Below are 19,478 nucleotides of genomic sequence, written 5' to 3'. Positions count from 1 at the left end.
TGGAATAGAAGTGGTAAGAGGAGACATCCTTACCTATTTTCAGTTCTTAGGGGAAAACATCCAGTTTCCTACTATTAGGTATGATATTGGCTATAAGAGTTTTGTACATATTTTAAATGAAGTTGAGGAAGTTTCTTCCTATTCCTAGTTTGCTAAGTGTTTTACTGTGAATGGGTTTAGATTTTTCATGTGCTTTTTCTGCATCTGTTGATATGATCGTGTGATTTTTGTTCTTCAGTGTGTTGATGTATTGGATTACACTGGTAGATTTTCTAATGTTGAACTAGCCTTATACACCTAGGATAAATTCTACTTTTTTGCAGTGTGTAATTCTTTTTATGCATTATTAGATTCAACTTATGAATAGTTTATTGATACTGTTTACATTTATGTTCATGAGAGTTATTAGTCTGTAATGTCTTTGCAGTGTTTTTATCTGGTTTTTGTATTAGTTATTCTGGTCTCATAGCATGAGTTAGGCAGTGTTTCCTCTGCCTCTAATTTCTGGATATATTATGGAGAATTGGTATGACTTCTTCCTTAAGTGTTTGGTAGAAACCATCTTGGGCCTGGTGACTTCTTTTTAGAAGGTTGTTAATTATTGGGTAATTTGTTTAATAGATACAGTATTATTTGGGTTATCTATTTCTCCTTGTAGGGGTTTTGATAGTTTTTTAATTTTAAGGAATTATTCCATTTCATCAAAATTGTCAAATTTGTGGACTTAGAATTTTTTTATGTTATTCCTTTATTATCCTTATAGTATGCTTAGGATCATTAGTGATGACTCCTCTTTCATTTCTAATATTGACAATTTGTGTCCTCACTTTTTTGTTGGTTAACCTGACTAGTGGTTTATCAACTTAATGATTTCTGAAAGAACCAGATTTTGACTTTGTTAATTTTTTTCCTATTGTTTTTCTGTTGTCAATTTCATTGATTTCTCTTTAATTTTTATTATTTCTTTTCTTCTATGAGGTTTAGAATAAACTTGTGTTCCCTTCTCTAGTTTCCTAAAATAAAAGCTTGTTTTTTAAGCTTTTTTATTTTTACATCTTTCTTCTTTTCTAATATGTGCATTTAGTGGTATAAATTTCCCTCTAAGCACTGCTTTTGAGGCATTGCACAAACTTTATTATTTATTTTATTAAATGAAATTTTATTTTATTTTCACTTAGTCCTCTTATAAAATTCTTTATACATTAAGAAATTCTAAATAATTTTTAACTACTTTAGGAAGGTTTTGCCCTATATTTTGAAAACTTTTGAAGTCATGATTTATTCTCACATTAGTCAGTGAACTCTGTCATGTTGGTGGCTAGAGGCCGCCCATTCCTCTTCCCCAGTTAATTAATAATAATAGCCCAGGACCTGCCAGAAGTAATGTTCTTATTAGTCCACCCACAGAAAAGCCAAATCAGAGTGCCCTATTGTCAGCTGGCCAATCTATACCATAAACTCCCAGCTTGAAAATAAGCAAAGAGATCTACAAAGGGTAGACAAAACTTGGGAGAGCTGGGAGCTTTACCAGTGGGTTCTACCGTTCAGTTTTCTGCTACATGATTCTCCCTGAGCCCCATTCTTCAGGGGACCTGAGTCTTGCACTGAGAAAGGGCAACAAGCAAGGCAGGCAAAGAACCCTGCACTCATAATTCAGAGTCTGATTTTGTCACAGATCTCTGTGACAACCTAGAGGGGTGGGATGGGGTGAGAGGTGGGAGAGAGGTTCAGGAAGGAGGGAACATACGTATATCTATGACTGACTCATGTTGATATATAGCAGAAGCCAACACAATATTGTGAAGCAGTGTTCTCCAATTAAAAATAAATACTTTTTTAAAAATTTGAAAAAAAAAGAATTCAGAGTCTGGTCAGGGGAGTCCATTACCAACACACCAGTTAGAGCCCGGCCACTCAAATGTGGCTCTGTGTACCGGCCACAGTGGCACCAGCTGAGGCCTTGTCAAGAACTCTGAGTCTTAGGCCTCTCCTAAAACTCCCAGGGTCAGAATCGTATTTCAGAAAGATCCACAGGGGATCCATGTGCATGTCACAGTCTACAGCATCCTGCCCTAGATAACCGTAGACAGTGATCATGCTGGGAACAAGGTGCCTGGGACAGGAAAGATGGAGGTACTGTGGTAGGCCTGTCAAGGCAAGTCTCTGGGGTGGCTGCCCTTGAGAGACTGTAGGGTAGAGCTTGATTCATCTTGACTGCCCCCCACCTTTTTCTTCCCCCCACCCCACCCAATCCATGCCACACCTGAGTGCATGTCACACACAGTGAGTATCCAGTGAACATTTTGGGGAGAAACAAGGCAAGGAACATAAGTCCCCCAGAAGCTATCTGCCTGTTTCATTAGAAAAGGAACATGAAGGGACTTCCCTAGTGGTCCAGTAGTTAGGCCTCCTTGCTTCCACTGCAGGGTGGTGCTGATCTGATCCCTGGTCGGGGAGCTAAGATCCTGCATGCTGTGTGGCACAGCCAAAAAATAAAAAACATGAAAATATAAATATTTCTAGTCTTCAACTAAAATACCCCTGGCCTGTGAAAGAGGAAATGAAATGTAATGCACCTTTTAAAGGGTTCTGACTTCTGTCTTTTCCAAGAGCATTTTTTTCTTCAGAAAATAAATTGCAACTGGAAATTTCTATTAGCTTTTATAAATGTAGATGCAGAAAAATGATCAGATGGTTTTAAATTTAAAAACTGCTGGCTAGATATTCTTTCTTGTTCCCTTTTAATAGGCTCTAAACTTTAATGGTGTAAGTTTTTCTCTTTCCCTTTGGTTGATCAATGTAGTTGAGATTTTTCCCATTTATTGGATTGTCATCTTGTGGTCATATAATTATGCTAGAGATGTTAAATATGTTTTAGACACAAAATTGTAAATATAATACACAGGAAACGTGAGCTTATTTCCATATCATTAAACTACATTTTACCCAGGAGCAAAGTGCATTTTTCATAACTTGCAAAAATTATCTTGCCTTGCAGCAGCACCACATATTTAACATTCTTTAAAAGCCACTTGATTTGACATTGATATTTGGATTATTTTATTATCTGGGAATAAGGGGACAGCAGAATTACAAGTATCAATATATAACTGACCAATTAGCAAGATTCTACTACTATTCTAAGTGGCCATTCTGCCAATTAACATTTATTCTGGGTACAGGTTATAATTTTGGAGAACTGTTTAAGTGTAGATTCTCCATGGCAGTGCTTAAGCATAGAAATCATAAAAGTTGCTTATGTCTCCAAAAGTAAATTTTAACAGCAGTTGTCCTTATCAGTTACTTTTTTGCAATTAAATTTTCATAACAAAGAGTGCTCCTGTTTTTATTCTGGTGGCATTGAGACATTTTGGGTTTATCAGCTTAATAATTATGTAAATTTTAAAATAATTTATCCTTTCCAGTGTCCACAACTCTGTTCTTGTTGGGCTTTCCTTTTGAACCAATGCTTGAAGAAATGTCAGTATGCCTTCTCATATAGCAGTCTCAGTATGTCATATAGCAGTCTCAGTAGTACTAGATGCAAGTAAACTCTTTTACAATAAGGATTCCTATTGTTTTAATAGTTCTGTTAGTATATGGGTTTAGCCTAAACATGGGTTTTCACGCTTTATAGTAGTGATAGTAGTTCTTTTTTAGTGTTAAAATACGTCAATGCTATTACTAAAATTTAGGGGGGGAGTGATAAAATAATAAAGTGAGTATAACTTCTAATTAAAGAAAGAAAGTTCCCCTGCAGATTTCTATTAACATGAGTCCTCTCAAGCAAACTTTTCAGCTCACTAATACTGTATTTTACTTTTCTTTTTGTTGCATAACACTTAAAGGATCAGACAAGCATTCAGTGGAAGGGTGCATCCACAGATCAGCAAAATATTAGTTCACATTCCAAAGCCACAGAACTGCAAAGTGATTATTGAGAGGAAGATCCATGCTCTTGAAACTCTTCAAGATTCATGATAAAAAGAATGTGGAATGTGGATTACATTTCAGTTAGAATTAGTTATTAAACTGGGGGGAAAAAGTGGGCAAGGGTGGCTAGAACAGTTTTTAATAAGAATTAAACAAAAAACCAAGACACTAAATTAAATTAAAATTACATTCATAGGGACACCCCCTTTCCTGGGAATTTTTAGACATTTCACCAAAATTATGTTACCCAGATTAGGGACATGACTATTCAGAGATGCTGCTAACGTAAGTGAATTCTTATTCTAAGATAGCCTCCCTGTCAGGGCAGGGGCCACGTCAGAATCATTGTCATCAACACATGTGTTCATCACCCTCCTATGGATGAACCCTTTGCAGACCACTTTTACATTGGGTCCCCTTTTACTGTGCTTCAGAGTCAGCAACTCCCCAGTGTCCCAGCCATCCACCACTTCTTCTGGGAGATCAGGTGGAAGAGACCACTTAAATGATTAATCAGGTAGAAAAGTTATCTTCATCAAAAATTGAATGTAATGTGTAGAAGGCACTTCTTTTCTGTTCAGGGTTCCTGATACCAGCTCTCATAAACCCATCAAACATCCTTTTAGCAAATGTTTGCTATTAAAGAGAAAGGAAATTTATTTTTTTTAAGCAGATGATGTCCACTCAGTGCTCTTTCCCCACAAATAATCTGTTTTATACTTCCTGCACTTTCCCTTTTTGTCTCAAGAGATCTTTAGCTTTCATATCACTTATCCATGAGCCCAGCCTAGACCCACAGCAAGATCTGTGCACTTATCTCCATTCAAAGTGTTCCGCCTCTTTCTTCCTTCCAGTAGTATACATCACTCACAGATGAATGGCACTGATTGACAGGTGGGGCAATATAAAGAAAGGTTTTGATCAACTTGTTCTGTGAAAGCATAATTTATGTGGCAGCATTTTTAGTTAATGAAATGAATGTTATAAAGATCCAGATGAAAATGACTGGTGTTCATGTGCCCATAAATAACTTTTTAGAACCCAGTGAGAAATCCCAAGTTATTTTTCCAACGTTAGGTCCATGTTTGGGGTCAGTTAAAGCAAACTAATAAGACAGAGGAACCTGGTGTGCTGTAGTCCATGGACTCACAAGGAGTCAGACACAACTTACCAGCTGGGCAGCAGCAGTCTCTCAGCTTATGTAACACCAAATGTTAGTGTGTTTTATTGACTTCTTTCAGTTAGCACAACTTGATACTTCAGAATATGTTCTGATTCATAGCCTTGAAACTACAAAATGTCTCTAGGCATCCTAAGATTCAGAAGATAAAGCATTTGAAAATCAAATTGCTAATTCCCAAACAGATATCAAACTATCAGATTGCTTCATTTTTAAAAAAAAATATTTTGACTTGATTGTGCATTGAATTTTTAGGATTTAAAAAATCATCCTGTAGTGGAAAAGCCACATAATTATTTTATTTTTGTTCAGTTCTTTCTCACATTATCTTAGACAAATCATTACTTTCCTGAAAATACAGTAGATACAGTGACCTTCCAACAGTCAGTTGGTGTGTCTAGTGTCAATAATATAGCCTCCAGAGGTCGTTTCTACTCATTTCATTTCCAGATGTCTTCTTATATTGAAAAGCACTCTCAATTCTTAGTATTGCTCACTGCAGTCTCAGTGCAATGCAGACAGATTGCCTGTTGCAGCATTATTTGCACTTTTCAGAACCATCTGTCAGCCATTAGTTCTTTGCTTGGAAGTCACACTCCTTCCCCTGCAGTTTTGTAGTAGTATGCTTTCAGTTACAGAAATTAATCCCCTCTGACTTGTGTTATAGCATATCTCCCAGCCCTGGGAACTCTTCAAGCTCAGGGACAGTGTATCCATCTTTATTTCTCTGAGGGCCTCTGATAGTACCTGGCTCAGAGTAAGCGTGCAGGAAAATATTTTGAACTGAATTTCCTACCCAAGAAATCAGTACATTAAATTCAGTCATTCGAGGTTCTAACTGCATCTTCCCCAGTAAGCTCTTTCAACCATCTTATGTTAAAAGGACACCTGTAAACATCAAATCAAACACAGGGTCCTATAGGCCTTGCCGTTCGGCAGCCTGGGACCAGTTCCAGCTGATCCACCTACTGCATAACTGAAGAATCCCTACTTGGGCCTTCAGGGGTGTGACAGTCTCACTTGGTTATTGTGAGGGTTAAATAAAGCTGTGCTTATCAACTTCTTAGCACTGTGCTTGGTATATAAGGTGGGACCAACAAGTATCAAATATTATTAATAAGAGAACCTAAGACCACAGCTACCAAAGGCTGGCACTGAGCAGTTGAAGAGACTGATGGGTAGACAGTTGCCCACTTGTTGGGTATGCGTGTGTGTGTGCGAGCTCAGTCGTGTCCAACTCTTTCGGACCCCATGGACTGTAGCCCTCCACTTTCCTCTGTCCATGGAATTTTCCAGGCAAGAATACAGGAGTGGATTGCCCTTTACTTCTCCAGGGGATCTTCCCAACCGAGAGGTCAAACCTAAGTCTCTTACATCTCTTATATCTCCCACGTTAGCCAGCAGATTCTTTACTACTGGACCACTTGGGAAGTCCTCTTGTTAGGTATAGCCTTCTTGTTCAAATCGGTTGTACTAAGGTAGTTTCCCAGAGAAATAAACTTAAGCTGTGAAAGGTGTGTTTGCTATTTTTTATAATTGATATGTCAAAAATTTTGTGCCCCCAAAAAAAAAAATTTTGTGCCATCATCACATGCAGAATTGTGATTTTTTTAACTCTTTTGACCATAATTACTCTAATTTCACCATAGTTGGTAGACGTTAAACCTGTAAACGATAGATAATTCAAATTCTTAACTTTAGTGCTTTAAAATTAGCCACCATTAAAACCTAATTATTGGTTAAGTGAGTCTATGTAGCCGACATTGAAAGATCGAAAAACTTGAAGATATTTGTCCAAATTAAAATCGGAATATGTAGCTCATATATTTTAAATGAACATGTGTGCTTCTGCAGTAATAATTTTATTATCACCAAGCTACAGGATGGAGTTTTAATTATGACCTTTCTATCAGTAGAAGCCATGTATTTGGGATTAAAAACCTGCTACTTTAACTAGTCTAGTTAAAGACTATAGCTTGATACATTCTGGGCTCCAACTTTTATAAAAACCAGAGAACACTTCTAATAACACTTTTCTAATTTCATGGTTCAGTGCACAGTCAGTAAAGATTTAAATAATTCAGAAAGAAAGTCTATTCTCTCTCTTTATTAGAAGTTTGAGTCATGCAAATTCTTTGACATTAAATAGGTTTTTAACCCTTTTAATAACTTTTTTATAATGAAATATATTGGCAGTTGTTTTAAAGAAAGGGTTTTTATATTAGCATGAATAGCAGTCAATAGTTTTATGATTGGAGACCTTGACCTTATATGACTCAAAGTGTATAAAAGCATAAATGAGCAAGTAATGTTAATATTAACTAAATTAGGTATACCCAGAATTATAGAGACTGTATATATCTACATTCATCCCATTATGTAACATGCTATAAAATTTTGGCGGACAAATATTTGAATCTTTTAATTGTTTTAAAGGAGCTTAAGGTCACTTACCAAGTCAGACACTTTTAAGGAACTGAAAGACATTGTAATTTTCCTAGACCGATTTTACCAAGTCATTAATATTATACTCAAGAGGAGGAGAGGATTTCCAGCCTGTCCTATCTTGGTTTCATGCTATTTTAATGTTTTATAATATATTATTAAAAGGATTATTGGAAGATTTCCATAATAACATACTAATTTTAAAATGCACTTTTTTCAAGTCCCCAATAAGTTGGGAGCATACAAATATTCTGTACAGGGAAACTATCTAGGCCAAGCAGAATACAGTTTTTAATTTTGCCTCTTGAGATGTACTTTTAAGGGGATGTCATGTGTATTTAATGATTTAACAGCCTCTAAATGAACTCAAATATCACTTTTCTGAACTGATATTAAGAAGTCAATATTCCACTTGACATCTCCACTTTTACTAGCATCCCATTAATATTCCAGTGGAAAGTATGAAATTCAGTTAAATTTTCAGGTCTGAGTATAGTATAAAAAAAACCATTTCAGTGGACTTGTGATGTGACAAATACACAGAGCAAGTTCTCATAGAAAAACCACAACTCCCACAGGGCACATCTTATAACATTTCCCAATTTTCTTATCACCTATTCTTCCAATCCATTCTTTTTGTTTCAGTGCACACAATCCTTTGAAAGAGTTCTGAAAATAAGGCACATTATTCAGTCCCTTCTCTGAGAACATCAAAGCAGAGGAAATGTGAACAGACATTAGCATGTTTGAATACACGTTAATATAAGATTATAGCCCTGTGAACAAAGCACTGCCTACACTTTGTAGTACAGATATGAAAGACAGGATCTGTACAAATAAAGGACTTCACTGACTCTAATCACAGGTAGACCCTGAGCAGACTCACAGACTCCTAGCACCAGAGGTGGACAAGTGTGTAGGAACTGCTATTTCAGACGGTGGAGAGCCAGAGGGTCCCCCAAACCCTTTTAGATAAGGCAGAAATTTCAGTCTGTGAGCCTTCATGTCCTGCCTTTAATTAGAATTATGAGAGCTGTCCTTCTCACCTAAGAGCCAAGCTCATCCATTGCACATCTGTGTGTCTGCTTTACTTGAGCTAGGCAGAGGAACCATTCAAGGCCCCCCTGAAGCACAGTGTCAAGCTTGGTAATACTGAAATGTTGATGGTGTAACCATAACAGCTAGAGACAAAGAGTGTTGACATGAAACAATAAAAAATGCAGTGCCTCAATCTGAGTAAAAAAACATCTTTCCATCTGTGCAGTTAGAAAGTCTACCCCATAAGCTCCCAGCCATCATTGTGATCCAAAGGAGAGATTATATGCACTGAATTGATGGGAAAGAATGGTACGCTATGAACTGCAACATATTTTTACACATTAAAATTTTTTTGAACTTTGTGTCTCCCAGTTAGCCCGTTAGCATTGATCACAGCAAGAAAGAAGTTTACCTTCTCACAGCAAACCCCTGTGCTGTGTGTCATGAGCTGCCCAGTTTGTCTGAGAAAGTCTCTACAGATGCAAGTTTTGGGTTGCCAGAATGCTTGGTCACAACCATGTTGGTGGTTCACCATGAACTAGAACTAGTCAGGGCAAGCAACCCAAGGTTAATAGCAAAAGATAAAAGCAGCCTCTTCCACAAAAAGGAGTGCATGGGAGCATCAACCACAGAATAAGTTTACATTTGGCAAAATGTCTTCATGGTTTTTATTTTAGTTAATCCTCATAATTGCACTTTGAAACAAGCATTTAAGGTCAGTACATTTCTCTCATATTGGTCTCTTTAAAACTTAACCTCTATCAAACAAACTACACCTCACACTTTTTATCACATTGTCCATTTCCAAATTAGTAAGAGCTCGTAGGGAGGGATTTCTATGTGCTTCTCACTGTTGTTCACCTGGTACCTGGAGCAGTGCCTGGCACAAAGGAAGCACTCAATCAATAATTGTTGTTGAAAAATTGTTATCCACCTATTTTGCAGAGGTGGACAATGAGGGCCAGGTAGATTAAAAGTAGGATAACTCATTAGAATCAGAGCTAGTCTGATGATGTCATGAGCAGGGTTCCTTCCACCATAACACACTCCCTCCCATCTGGGAAAAGGAAGAGAAAGAAATCAAATAAAATGGTATAGAATTGTTTCTTCAGTTTATAATAACCAATCCAGATGCACACACTAGGGCAACTCAGGTGTTTCTTTCTGCACCTAGGGGATGTAGAAGTTGAGTTCTGTCAAGGAGGGTCAGTACCTGGCAAGGACACTGAGGACATTTAGAGGTTGAGGGTCCTACCTCCTTCTGTGGCTTTCTGTCTCTGACATTTGATCTTTGGTTCATCCCTGGAAGAACATGCAAAAACTTAAGTTAAATTTTTTTAATTACAAATTTTAAGTGCTCTTTAGCCAGCATAAATTTTAGCCATGATGTTTAAAACTTTCGATGATGTTTTCCTCTGTCATATCAAGTCCCTTGTGTAATAAGGGTCCCGATTCACAGGAGAGGCTGCCATGAGGGAGCGACCCCATCCGAAGGAGGCGGATGGTCTGGTGTGGTGGGAGCGCCTGTGGACAGGAGCACTTGGTTTCCGAGGGGGTTCTCATCTTCCCCGAGGATGGTAGTCCTGGAGATTGCTATGTCTATCCTTTTGGCAAATGTCTAATGAATTATGCTTCAGAGTTTTTGCTTTCTTGTAATAATTAGTTTTCTGATGACTATCCTGACTAATGGAAACATCCCTGGTGGCTCAGACGGGAAAGGACCCACCTGCAGTTCAGGTTGAGGGGCTCCCTGGGTGGCGCTAATGATAAAGAACCCACTTGCCAGTGCAGGAGACACCGAGATGCGTGTTCAACCTCTGGATTGGGAAGATCCCCTGGAGGAGGGCACGGCAACCTACTCCAGTAGTCTTGCCTAAAGAATCCCAAGGACAGAAGAGTCTGGCGGGCTACAGTCCATAGGGTCACAAATAGTCAGACACGACTTAAGTAACGTAGCATGCACCATCCTAAGTAAACTACAGATGCTCCATTCTAGTGCATTGTAAAGAAATCTGAATCTGTTCATCCATATTGTCTATGGGAAGAAAAGTAGACTCCAAATGTTAAATTAAAAAACAGGTTTTTTTGGAACATCAAAGTTGAAATCAAGTTATTCTGGTCAAATATTGAGGATAAAAATGCATTTTCATAAAAATGCTCAGTCTTTCTTTCAAACTGCATTTTTCCTCATTTTAAAAAATTTAACATGTGCTATACATATGTATTTCCTAGATTTCCCCTCTTCTGATGTTAAATATCGGTCTTCAAAGTCAGAAGTCTCATAGTCAAAAATGTTAAAGCTTATTTAAAATACATGTTTTTAACTAATAAGTAGATCACACAAGGAGATCACATAGAAATGATTTAATTTGTTTGGACAACAAATAATTTAGCTCTCACTTGGAAATGCATTTAGGAAAATAATAAATTTGATTATTAAATTTACCCATGCATTTGTTCGGGTGTATACATTTACATATTAATTGAATCCCTGGCAAAAATATGTAATCAAATTGGAGACTTAAATAATATCAACATTTACATTCTTCTCATAGCCTCTTAGAGTGCATTATTCCTAAGAAAAATGGGAACGCTTAGCCTTCCTGGCCTGATTAATCACGCAGGGCTGGATGGAGTACCAAGAGCGAGGCTCAGAAGCTTTTCTTTGGATGCTGAGGACGGTGTATGTTTGATAGTGTGTATTAAAGGGACTGAGAGTAAGCACTTGTCACAGCCTAAGCCAGGGGGTCTCCTCATGGCACGGGGAAAAACACTCCACAGCAAAGGGTGTCAAATGCTGACAGACGGGTAAACGGAAGGGCTTCAGAGATTCCTCACGTTCTCTTGCTCCTGCTGCAACTGGCAAACTTCCAGGCCTCGCCTGCAAAGCCCACAGAAAGCAGCAGCTGGTGGAGCCGCATTAGCAAATAAGGCCTCGGGGCTCCCCATGTTCCAGGCTCTGTTCACCAACTGCTGTTCACTCAAACAGCTGGATCAGAGCAGAGAGAGCCTAGACGTCGTTCGAGCTTTATGTGTACAACTGTTTTGATACGGATTGTCTGCTGGAGGCAGCGATAATGATAGCTTTCAAGGCTCACACGTTGGACTGTGAAGGATGCTGATATTTGAAAGAAGAAAACAGACTCTGAAGGATTGGGAAACACACAGTTTTAAATACTGAAACTCGGGGCTTCATTTGTTCTGATGCCATTCAAGTGTGCAATTTTAACACCCTTTAGTTACTAATACAACTAATGTTTTAAGGACTTTTTTTGTTAGCTATAGCAAAATGTTAGTCGTTTTTTAAAACGATAATCTGAGATGAACAACCTGGGTATTTTTTTCTTTTCCTTTTCAAAGAGAACCCAAGAAAAATAATGTGCAAACGTGTTTAAATCTGTATCAGAGTGGGCCCACAGAGTCCCTCTCCAGCTGTTCCTCAGCCTGGCGCTCTTACACTGTAGGTGTGGGCCAGGGGAGAAAAGAACGTTATATTAGCATCAGGCCACGGATGTAATAGGCAGGAGGGAGAAAACATGCTATCTGCTTTGGTTTCCTAATTGATTTTAACTGAACCTTTGCTTTCCATTAATTGGGAAAAGGTTTTGAAGGAACTCAATGAAAATCTCTTTATCATCATAATCCTCCTCCATTACTTTAGTTGACATTTTTTAACTTCTATAATTAAACAACAATATTAATCCTCAACAAAAATCTGTAAAATTTAAGGAAACAATTCCAGTTTTCAAAAAAGTGAAATCTTTCCTCTATGTTCAATGGATCAGGTTTCCCCAAAGGGGAGATAACTATTAAGAGCCATTCAAGACTAAAATGCCAATGACATGCAGGACTTTTAGTCAAGAAAAAAACAATGTTCACTGGGCTTGAAATAAACAAAATAAGAAATTCACACAGAAGTTAGAAAGCACCTTGAGACATTTGAGTCCTAAGAATTTAGCGAATGAAGTTCCCAAAAGATCAAAGGTTTTTAATATTATTTACGTAAAGCCCAAGTCATCAGTCCTAAATGTACCTGAGCATCTATTTGATGGAATTCAAGAAATACGTGTTGAGTATCTACTATGTGTCAAGGTCTGTGCTAGATATGAGGGCTACAATGGTAAATGAAGTAGGTTTCTATCCCTGCTTTTTTGAGTTTATAATCTATTAGGGTGTATCAGGCAAGATTAGTTCTGCTACATACAACAGAAAACTCAAGAGGACTGAAAAAGATTGACCTTTACTTCCCTTCCACAATACATACTCCCATGGTAAGTAGACCATCCGTGGTCTGGGGTCTTAATGATAGTCAGATACTCAGGCTTCTTTCCGTGAGTCCAAAAACATTAGGGTGACGCCTCTTGGTCCAAGACATTTTCCTGAGCTCTAATCACCACACCCACATTTTTTCCAGAAGAAAAAGAACAAAGGAAAGTGAACCCTTCCTTCAAGGAGATTTCTTGGAAGGACCACCCAACACTTGCATTTATATTTCAGTAACCAAAACATGGTCACATGACCATAAAGCTTCAAATAAAGAAGGCAGTGTCCTCTGTTAGCCAGCTTTTTGGCTCGACAGCTAAATACCAGAGGCTTGTCCCTCTGGACCAAAATAAATGAGGATCAGAGGGTACAGCTTGAGATTTCTGCCACAAATGGAAACAGACATTATTCATATTTTCTTTTCATCTTGGGACTAAAGCTAGATGAATTTCACAGGAAAAAATAAAGATCATCATACTGGCTAAAGTCAGTTTGCACTTGTAGTGTTCATTTCTTCATTTATACCCTGACTAGATAAGTGTTTTTAGAATACTTGAAATACCTAATTTAATTAAAAGAGATCTCAGAAAGGACTGAAAAATGCTTAAGTCATGTACAAATCAAGATTACCTTTTAGAAATACATACACACTTAACAAATTTAAAAGTAGTGCCCACAAAGAAAGTACAAGCAGAATGCTTTAGCAGTTCAGAATAAGAAGGTTCTTAAAGCTTTGTAGATGAGCTGACTTTTGAACTTTAAAATTTATTCAGTGTTTGGATATGTGAATATGGTAATGGCATCGTGGAATTGTGACAAGAACACAAACATGTAAAATAAGCGTATTTCTACTCTAATCTTTGTTGGTAGAGAGATCTGAGACCATTTAAGCTCTGCCATCCTCAATAAACTTGTGTAAACAGACATTTCTGCCTCAAAGGGGAATTATAAGGCCCAACAGGTGAAAGTTCTGTGCAAACCGCAAATCACTGAGCAAAGTATTTTTTAACTGTTTTTCAAATTTTCAAACAGCAACTGCTCAGAAAGTGAATGCTGAAAGAGCAGCATAGACAAGGCACATGTTCAAGGGAGAGAGACAGAGGCAAAGAAAAGCATTTAGTTGGGTTTAGTTGAATAATTAGGTGTTTGACGGACACATAAGGAATAAAGTTTATTTGGTATCTTGAATAGCATGCTGAAGAGTTTGGATTCCATTTGGGAAGCAGATATCACTGGGAAGTGTTTGAGTCTGACTCATGAAGATTAATATTACAGCACTCTTTGGGATGGATGTAAAGATGTTCTTTTTATTAAACGTTAAGTAGCTGTTGCAAGTGAAGAGGGAGTGAAAGCCTGAAATACGTGAACAGTGTGGGGTGAGAGAAGGTCAGATGGGAGGGGGTGAGAGAAGGTCAGATGGGAGGGGTATTTTGGAGCCAACTGAGTGGAACCCACCAAAGTTTGATAGAAAAGGAATGAACCAAAAATTACTAGAACATTTTGAGTAGAGGTGATGAAGAGGATGAAGGTGTTATCGAGAGAAACTGGACACAGTACAAAATAGTTTTGAGAAAGAACACTTTGTTCAGTTTTCCAGCAGGAGTGATGTCCAAGTAGTGATGTCTAGCAGAGTTAGACCCATAATTGGGGCCAGAATTGTACATTTTCATTTAGAAATTCCCCACTAACAAAATCGTGATGCATCTTAGCTGAATGGAAGAAATGTGACTCAGAAACAGAATGTTAGGGAATCATTTGCGGGTGGAACGTCGTAAGAAGAATAGAAGTCATTGACCGTGAGCCAAGAGGAGTCAGAATAGCAATTGAGATTAAGCATGACTTAAGTGAATTATTCACAATATGTGGAAAATACTGGAGAGTAACAGGAAATAATATTTTGCAAGTTGATATTTCATATTTCACATTAAGATCTGTAGTCAGTCACTATCTTTCTAGAAGGAAACCAGTAATCAAAACATTTACTTACCTTCATGGGCTGACTAATTATTTTTAGTTTTCAGTAATCAAGCTCCCTCCAGTTTAATTTGCCCCATGTTATACATTAGGCAGTGCTGAATACTGAACTGACTCCTATGAAAGCAGGGTGGAATGAAAAAACTCCTCCTAATTCAGAAATGTCACCAAGGGTGTTAAGATCTATTTCTAAGTGCATCTGAGGGGTAAAGAGATGAATGTGCTCTCTAATTTGTGCTTGCCACCCTCCACACGGGAGAAGTGGTCTTTGATTCAGTGTTAAAGCTGCTGTCTGCCTGGTCTAACACCACCGGTTACACGATATTTTGAACTAATGATAAGTCTGTTGAAAAAGTGGTGCCCTGTTGAGTGCTTCATGGTCCCTCCCCAGACTGATTCCTTACTCCCTTTCACCATGCCCACCTACTTCTACTAAAATTACATAGGTGGGAATACAGCTTTAGTACTCAGAGATCTACTCACCAGACTAATTAGCATGGGAGAATAACAATTTTAAGAAAATATTACAAAATGGTGGAAGAGATAGGTGCTATGAGGTAGAATTTGTAGACATAAATCTGGAAACTCTGGGTGTAGGTATTTTGGGGATCACTTTCCGCCATGTCACGTGAAAACCACAATGTTGCTGAAAGAGTGAGAAGTAAGCTCCAGATAAGTTGTACACTGTTCAAGTTTGTAACTTGGGATTTCTGTGACAGAGAAATAAAATATCAATTAGTTACGTACTTTTGGGAAAATAATTTAAAGTATGATTCTGTTAGTAAACATTTTTAATTTACAGGACTCTACAAAACAGATATGTTTGAATATGCTTGTAACTGCTTTGTTTGGTTTAGGGTTGGGAGAGGGAGCTGCCCTATATATAGAACAGTACCCTTTATGGGCTCCTGTTAGTGCCCACAATGAAACACCAGTCCTGTATGCTAAAAGTCTAAAAAAAAACACAATATGACCTCAGAACCTTAGAGTATGGGCCTGAAAAGAGATTCAAGGGCACAACTTGAGGATAACCATGAATGCCAGTATTATTTCATAGGGAAGATCAGATTATAGAAATTATATGAACAGTTCTACAGGAACAAAAACTATTTTAGTAAACGTGAGTGGAGGCAACATGAATGGACTCAATAAAAACCGTGGATTTGGGTAGACAATTTGGACAGGTGTGTTTGATTATCTTTAATTAACTATAACTCTCCCTTTAGGATACATAAAATATTGGATCAGCTGCTTAGTACAGTAGGAAGTATCAAAGACTGGAATCGAGAGATGTAGGTTTTAACTCCAACTTTGTGATTTTGGTAAATCATTTAAGATCTCTGGGTGTTATTCATTTATTTATATAGTTATTCAACAAATATTCAAAACCCCTTAGCCTCTTCTTTTCACTGAGCCTGTCACTAGGGCCTCTGCAGAGCTAACATATATCATTGAATAGTAATAACTGCTTAATGAGGGGTTTCATAGAAACAACTCTGAGCTGCATTTGAAGGGTTTAAATTATGGGGGGAAAGGTTGATTTGAACCAGGAAAGCAATGCCTGTAAAAGCATAGGGTCAGCCTAACCCATCTCCTAGGAGAGCCAAAGTCTAGGAGGCCTAGAACTGAGTCTGAAGATGAAGCAGAAGCAAGAGTTGCAAAGGTCAGAAGGGGAGTATTGACTAATAAGATGACTTACGGTGGAGACAGCGAACCTGATACGGAGAACACAGGCAGACACCTCTTCGGTCACAACTCCTGTTTCAGACAGGTCTAACTGGGTTGGTAAGATGCCTAGAGAGCATTGGTAGAAAATGATTTTATCACCAAAAGAAAAAAATCCTATGACTAAGTTACCTATTGCCCTTTTCATTATTTCCATGTCATGGTAACATTTGCAGATGGGTAATTACTAGGCATTCTGACACTCTATGGGGTTTTTTTCTTAATGAAATAGAGAAAGGTAACTTTTATTTTACTTTTTCCATTCCCAAATGTAAATTTAACATATATGTCTTCATGTTAAAAAAGAACTGCCCTTCTTTTTTCCATTTCTTTTTTCTCTCTGTTGCTTTATAAATCTTCTACCTGCATGAATTCCCCAGTACCCTTCAGCAAGAACAAAACTGAGCTGCTTCTGTAAGCCCCACAAAATATTCCCATTATTTTAAGTTTGAAAATGCCACAGAAATATTAAGTGAAATTCACCACACTGCTCTTATACAATACATTTGACCTCTAGATGCGTTAAGAGCTTCATCCTCCAATGCTTTTAATTCTAATCCTTGCAGAGACAAAATTCACTGCTTGAATTATAAGAGTGAGTCTCATTAAGGCTAAAAAGCAGTGACCCAGATAGCATAATGGATTAATATCATGACCTTGCAACTTTAGAGCTTTACATTCGAATCTGACTATGTAGTCAAATCATTTCAATAGTTAACTAATCAATTGGTTAATACCAGCCTGTAAGTGTTCTAAGTCGGAAGTTCATAGATCATGTGGCCAATACTAGCCTATATAGAATTAAGCTGAGAACCATAGTATGCTTAACTTTCAAAACCTTTTTTAATTGTTGAGAATCAAAGAAATGGATTTTCATGAATTACTGTGACTGCTGTATAGTAGTGTAGTGTATGTTAATTGCTCAGTCGTGTCTGATTCTTTGAGACCCCATGAACTATAGCCCACCAGGCTCACTGTCCATGGGATTTCCCAGACAAGAGTACTAGAGTGGGTAGCCATTCCCTTCTCCAGGAGATCTTGCTAACCCAGGGATTAAACCTGTGTCTCCTGCATTGCAGGTGGATTCTTTACATTCTGAGGCACCAGTGAATGCTGTAATCACTAATAATTATATAATATTGACACTCTAATAAACATCAGTATTTTGAAACTTACACTACCAGTATCTGTTAATGATATATATTTGCATTTCACTGCAGTGTAAAGAAGGACTGTAAATATAATTAACCAGGTCTTGAGTAATGAAATGTAATGTCAATGGATTTCCAACATTCTGTACTTTAGTATCTTTAGGGTGATATATATGGCTAGGATTATCCTTCTCTAGGAGAAAGGTGGAAATGTGTATAATTGACCAGGAGTTTTAAATTTAAAAACTGGAGTTTTAAGGCCTAGGGATTTTTTTTTTTTTTTTCGAGAAACAAGTTTTGTGAAGAATTATTCCTGCCCATTTTTTGTAGATGCAAGATATACGGAACCCAGAAGGAACACAGTATAGCTCCCACCCTCAGATGGCAGCCATGAGACCAAGGGCTCAGCCTGCAGACCTCAGGCAGGCACCGGGAATGATGCCACACGGCCAGCTCACCACCATCAACCAGTCACAGCTCAGCGCTCAGCTCGGACTTAACGTGGGAGCGGGCAGCGTCCCCCACAACTCACCGTCTCCTCCTGGAAGCAAATCTGCGACTCCTTCACCATCCAGCTCAGTGCATGAAGATGAAGGTGATGATGCCTCTAAGGTAGGACTTATGAGAAATGCTTGCTGCCTAAAAAAATGCTATTCACTAGCACTTTCCCTGACTTCAGGTGGATGGAGGTAATGTCATCCAAATGGGAAGCATTGTGGGGGACTGAATGAGTTAAATCACCTGTTTGTCCAATTACATTTTTAAGTTCCTAACAAATCCTTTAAATGCAAATGTACTAAACATAGGAGTAGGTTGCACCCCCACAGTACAGGGTCTGCTAGTGAGTAAGGGAGAATAAATAAACATCTAGGACTCAATATCCAAAGTCAGGCTTAATTCACTGCTCATTCAAAAATATCTTTCAATTTAACTACTTTATTTTAAAAAGGCAATATCCCAGGGATATAATGATGGGTCTGTGTGTGTGTGATGGTTAGAGAAATCTCTGAGATCATCTGATCCAAACATGTCATATTTAGGATGAAGAAAAGAAGGGTCAGAAGTACTAGATGATGCCCTTCCAGAGGAAGGAGCCTGGGTGCTTCTTTACTTATTTTTTGTTAAACCCAGGCCATTATGGTTGTCTGTCTGCATCACCTTCAGTTATCTGTATAAAGATGGGTCTTTGTTGTCCTTATTTTTGGAAAATTAGCCACAAAAGTAGTTAGCTCTTAAAAAGTATTCAAGGCAGCCTTGTCAGATTGTGTCGTAACCAAATATACTCTCAGTCAAGAACACCAAAATCATCTTCTTATTGCCTTGGTTATCAGTCAGGTGGGCTTCCCTGGTAGCACAGTAGTAAAGAATCCACCTGCAATTCAGGAGAAGAGGATTCCATCCCTGGGTTGGGACAATCCCCTGAAAAAGGAAATGGCAACCAACTCCAGTATCTTTGCCTGGAAAATAGCATGGACAGAGGAGACTGGTGGGCTACAATCTGTGGGGTCTCAAAAGAGTCAGACATGACTTAAATCGACTAAAGCACCACATAAGTCAAGCATCTTTCACATTTGACCCCTTGAGGACTCTTGTCCCTGGTTACTGTGAAAAATACTGGCTGCTACAGCATACTTCATATTCCTCCTCATTTTTAATGTCACTAATGAATTGTCATTTGTGTCAGTCTTGTTTCTTTTCACTTTGTGAGAATTTTGTTTTGGGATTCTGATCTATACAGTTAACAATTGCTAGCTACACTGGAGAAGGCA

General features: G+C 38.1%; 1 protein-coding gene across 3 annotated transcripts in view; it reads left to right on the top strand.

The window, feature by feature from the left end:
* The window catches only part of TOX (thymocyte selection associated high mobility group box), a 307,493-nt gene that overhangs the window by 231,736 nt on the left and 56,279 nt on the right, over positions 1-19,478 (top strand). For all 3 annotated transcript variants that reach the window (XM_043483897.1, XM_043483896.1, XM_043483898.1), the window contains exon 4: positions 18,040-18,321. In XM_043483897.1, coding sequence (XP_043339832.1) covers positions 18,040-18,321 — 282 coding nt within the window. The remainder of the gene's footprint in view (positions 1-18,039; positions 18,322-19,478) is intronic.

Source organism: Cervus canadensis, chromosome 12 (genome assembly GCF_019320065.1).
Source record: "Cervus canadensis isolate Bull #8, Minnesota chromosome 12, ASM1932006v1, whole genome shotgun sequence".
NCBI lineage: Eukaryota > Metazoa > Chordata > Mammalia > Artiodactyla > Cervidae > Cervus > Cervus canadensis.
The sequence above is the reverse complement of the archived record's forward strand: the minus strand, read 5'-3'. Positions and strand labels throughout refer to the sequence as shown.